Source organism: Vombatus ursinus, unplaced genomic scaffold, assembly GCF_900497805.2.
Source record: "Vombatus ursinus unplaced genomic scaffold, bare-nosed wombat genome assembly UNPS02014810.1, whole genome shotgun sequence".
Classification (NCBI taxonomy): Eukaryota; Metazoa; Chordata; class Mammalia; order Diprotodontia; family Vombatidae; genus Vombatus; species Vombatus ursinus.
The window spans coordinates 29,721,146-29,726,049 of record NW_020954588.1 but is presented as its reverse complement, the minus strand read 5'-3'; the positions used below and the strand labels follow the sequence as shown (position 1 = coordinate 29,726,049).

General features: G+C 36.4%; 1 protein-coding gene across 2 annotated transcripts in view; it reads left to right on the top strand.

Moving 5' to 3' along the window:
* Positions 1 to 1,345, top strand: part of SKIL (SKI like proto-oncogene) — a 27,558-nt gene extending 26,213 nt beyond the window's left edge. For both annotated transcript variants that reach the window (XM_027875881.1, XM_027875880.1), the window contains exon 8: positions 1,033 to 1,345. In XM_027875881.1, coding sequence (XP_027731682.1) covers positions 1,033 to 1,191 — 159 coding nt within the window. In that variant the 3' untranslated portion in view covers positions 1,192 to 1,345. The remainder of the gene's footprint in view (positions 1 to 1,032) is intronic.
* Positions 1,346 to 4,904: the final 3,559 nt, after the last annotated feature.

Genomic DNA, 4,904 nt, shown 5'->3' with positions numbered 1-4,904 from the left:
ACACACACACACACACACACACACACACACACACACACACACACACACGTCAGCCACAGAGAGATTTTGGTGCCTCGTTCTTTCCTTAGAGGTCTTTGCCCTGAAACCTAGGCCCTGCCTCCCTGCACAAATGGCTGAGCCTCTTCTCACCTTATTTCATCCTTGTACCAACTGAATGTTTTCCTGGATGGTTTGGGCTGCAGTAGCAGAAATGCCTCTTCCTTTGATGTGAAAAACCAACCCTGGGTGTGGCACCCCCTCCCCCACTTTCTCCTTCCCTCTGCTCTCAGCCTGGCTTCTTTTGTTACCCCAGACTTGGATTCTGGTTCTGAGGTTGACCCTTGTTACTTGACCCCTAGAACTTGCCCCTTTCTAGAAGGGCTGGGCTGGGCTGAGAAGCCATGGGTATTAGACACTTTTTCCTTGGTCTGAGCTGTGTAAATAATTGCTTCCTCAGGCCCTGGGCCCAGATTCTGAAGAGCACATACTACACAGGTGATAAATTGAAAGCTACATTGGCCTATAGCAAGGCCAACATGGTCTCACCTTCTATTCTGCCCCCCATAATTGGAATATAATATGTGTCACTTATTCTGTACTTCATGGGGAATATCTGTGAAGTCAGTTGGGTCTATCCAGCACTGCTAGATTTTAACCAGTGTTCTTTTGAGAAGTTAAATCGTGTCCTCTTCTCCTGGTCCTGTTTGCAAAGTCCTAAATCAAGGCATGTTCCACCTAAGGTTACTCTAACAAATGTCACTTTTTGGGCACGTCATAACTAAACTCTACGAGGATTTTTTTGGGCCAGTTTTTAGCATGTAGCACTGTAGTGATGGAGGTAACTGCCCCTTGTTAACGTGGCCTGACTTGGCATTTTTTCAGTTAGCCAAATAATGACATTTATGGGGATTGTGTATTGGGCAGGACATTTCAATGTCAGATGATTTCAGTAACTCATTAACTATTGGTTCATCATTATGTAGAGTAACATATTTATAAAAATCTCGTATTCAATCTTTTTTGAATGTGCAGTTGGCTGAGCTCCGCCAGAGACTGGATCATGCCGAGGCAGACAGACAAGAGCTTCAGGATGAACTCAGGCAGGAGCGAGAAGCCAGGCAAAAGCTAGAGATGATGATAAAGGAACTGAAGCATCAGATCGTGAAATCTTCAAAGGCTGTTAAAGAGTAGAGACCAGCCAGGCGAACTCCCTTGCTCTCTCCCGATGGGGCTTTGTAGTTGAGCTGTGAGCCACTTGTCTGTGTGAAGAACGAGGCATTCTCTTGACTTGGAGTTCACAGAGAAAGCTAAGAGATGAGATATATATATATATATATATATATATATATATATATATATATATACACATACATATATTCAAATTTTTAGATTTTCCAAATGAATGAAAATCTGTTTCTTTGTACTAGTGTTTTTTAAAAATCTTAAACAACTAGTAACAATGAAACCATGTTTTAAAATAGGTGTCTGTCTCTGTTTCTAATGCAAACGACTGTTGTGTACCTTTCTAAAGCAGCATTGTATGACGAGGAATACCCTGTGGTCCATTTTATTGTTGCCCATGTTTCACACTTGCTTTTGGAAAAACTTTCTACGATATTTTTGGTGTCTTCAATACTTCAATATTAAATCAAGGGAAGCGTCCAAGTTCCATCTTTTCAGAGTGTTAAAATGAATGCCATTTTCTTGGTAAGTTGCTTGGTGGATTCATGGCTCCATAGAGAACATTACTCCTCTGATTCTCTCCTGACCGTGGAATAAATTTCCACCAACAATGGCTGGAGGGATTCATTATGATCTGCTGCTACAGAAGAGGAATGGCTGACATGTTGGGGGTTTGTTTTTCTTTTCCCTGTTTAAATGTGCTTGTGTGAGGCTATTTTTTTTCAGGCAGCAACAGGACATTGAACTAAAAGTAATAATGGGGACTTATTCTTTAGAATCCCTGAGCTTTTAATTATTTGTCCGAAGAGTGACATGAAAATATTAATTCTTGGGGATGGGGGAGGGAGGGAATCAGTTGTGTTATCATTAATGTAGATCAGCTGCTTTGGTATCGATTCACTTCTCTCCTGTACAGTTTTTATATGTAGGTAGGGGTCAGACTGATGTTTATATTGTGGGTTTGTTTTTCTTTGGGTTGTAAAATATGAAACACTTTGAAAGTCACTTAGAATTTTTGTATATTTAAATGTCAAGGTAAATCTTACCAAAATCTCTGCAAATGGACCACGTTCATTTAGCTCTTTAACGTTAAAATCAGGAATTTGCAGCCATTAGATACTAATACACCATAAATTAATGCATGGGAAAATCCAGATATCTGCTGATTTTCAGATAATTTTCGCAAGCAAGACAGGAATTCCATGTGGGGAAGTAAACTCTTGCACTTTTTTTTTTTTGCACAGATAGGTCTGTCATTCTTTAATGCCAGATTTCACGTTAATTATCCATTTATTTAAAAGAGCTAAAATAGTAGCATTCAAGTTTTTTCATGGCATACACTGAAGCCACCATTCATTGGAAATATTTTTCCATGCTTTCTAAGCTTTTGATAGTTTCTCATAAGGTACTGTTTGATAACTATTAGTTGAAATCACTTACAAATATAGATATATGGTTGGACTTTTTTTTTTTTTGTATACAGATTACCAAATCCTGCTTTCAGGATGGATGCAAGTTAGGCACTTTGTAGCGATGCAAAACATTTAAGCCGCTTGTTCGTTACTTTAAAGAATTAATTTTGTGATTCACTATAAATGATATTTATGTGCCCTAAAATAATTTGTACCCCCCCCAATGAACAATGAATCAATTTAAACAAATCAGATGTGGTTTTTGTGCATTCATTTGAGTTTTACTAAGTTAACATTCATAAACGTAGATAGAATTAGCCCTGTTTTAATTTAGAGAGAAAAGCACAGAGGTGTTTATGATCTTGTATTCTAGTTGTCGATTAATACTTGTAAATTACTGGATAGTCACATGGTTATTCTTTACCTCTTCAGCATATGGAGGAGACTTCGTTTTTCTCAAAGTCACTCCAAACATTTTTTTCTTACAGTTATTGTAAATGGTAGGCTCAGTCAACTGTCAACATAAAATCCAGTAAAAAGTTACTTAATCTTTGTAAATTTCTTTTACCTCCAAAATTTCCAACCCCTTCAAAATTCTCTTTTCATTTAACAGTGAGCAAAGAAATATTTATTTCAAGTCCTTCATATAATGAACAGTTCCCACATACTACACAGGCTTAATTTTATACAGATGATACAGTAATGTGTCATGTCTCAACCTGAATTCATTACAAAAAGTTTTTTTTAAATTAAATTGTAAATAGTATACATGTTTATATACTTTTACACTGAGCTCTTCCTCTGATTTCCAAGAGTTGAGATGACTAGTTTTATTATATACCCTATATAACTCAAATACATGTAGAAATTTTGAATAAACATTTATAGAAATCTATGACTTAAAAAACAAACCAAAAACCAAGAAATGCTACCAATGTGAGCTTGATCTCAACATGAACATTTTTCTTGTCAATTGTTGATAGAAAGTTTGGGCAATAGTTTGTGTGCCATTGTTTAGGCAGGCAGATATTTTCCCCAGCCTATTGTTTTAGAAAAAAATTTTTTAGAGCTGCATCAAAAACATCTAATGAGGAAAAAAAGGCTACTTTAGGGAACATTTTTTTGGGGGGGGCGGAGGGGAAGCAATAGCATATGACATTAATTTCTCTACTGGGCAATAATTTGATTAATTTGTTGAGAGGCTGTGTTTCTATGAGAAATTGATCAAATTTATGAAAGCAAGGTAGCAAATTCCTATGTCCTTGGAGGCTCTCAAACGTCTCGGATTCTTAAGCACAGCTGTGTATCATTCGAAAATTTTTTTGATAGAAATGTTATTAATGAATTCATGCTTTAATTTTTAAAAAGCATTCTCCTTAGCTTAAGTTCTGATGGAAATGACAATGTTTTTCCACTTCTTGAGCTAATGTATTTTATAACATATTTAATATATTAACAATCTAGATGTGTCAAATCATTTGTATATATTAGACGATCATAATGCAGTTGCTGAAGAAGGCAGTGTAGTGGAGGGATGGATAGCGCCATCTGCTGGCTAGCCACCCAGTTTAGAAGTCCTGATGAACAACAATTCTTGTGTAGGTACATCCTTGGCTTCAGCTTGGGAAGAATAGTGCTTATTATGACCCCTGAAAATAATAGGCAATTGTTCAGTACATTTTTCTAGAATTGCAAATCTGGTGCTGAAGTCATTTTTTGATCAGCTTTCTCAAATTCCCTTCTCACAGAGCTTGTTTTGATTCTTCATGAAAGATGCTGAGGGTTTTCCCTTTTCCCCACCCTTAAGCCATGTAATCCACATGACGGGACTTTTGAGCATGTTTTCGTTTTCCTAATGGACTACTATGCTTCTAGAGTACATCCCATACTGTGCTCAGACTGACAAGGTCTTCTCAACTGTTGTATTATAAACGTTGTGGGACTGAGTAAACTTTTAAAGGTTAAAAAAAAAAGTTTTCATTGTATTTGTAGTAAGAGACACACAAGCATCTCCATTATGAGAAGAAACATACATTTGAGTATTTTATATTTGGTACATTTACTTATTGCATCTAAATTAAAAAGAGTCAGCTTTTTTAGGGATTTGGGGTTTCGGGGAGGAGGATAAAAACTTCTCAAATTTGAAATAATGATACATTTTGTAATATGTTTCTTAAGTCATTTAGAACTGTTTAATACACAGGATTACTGAGTTAGAAAATGCTTCAATTTACAACACGGACAGATTTTTCCATTAAGTCCAAGAAGATAAAAATAACACACTGAAGGTTAGTTGTAGAAAAGAAATAG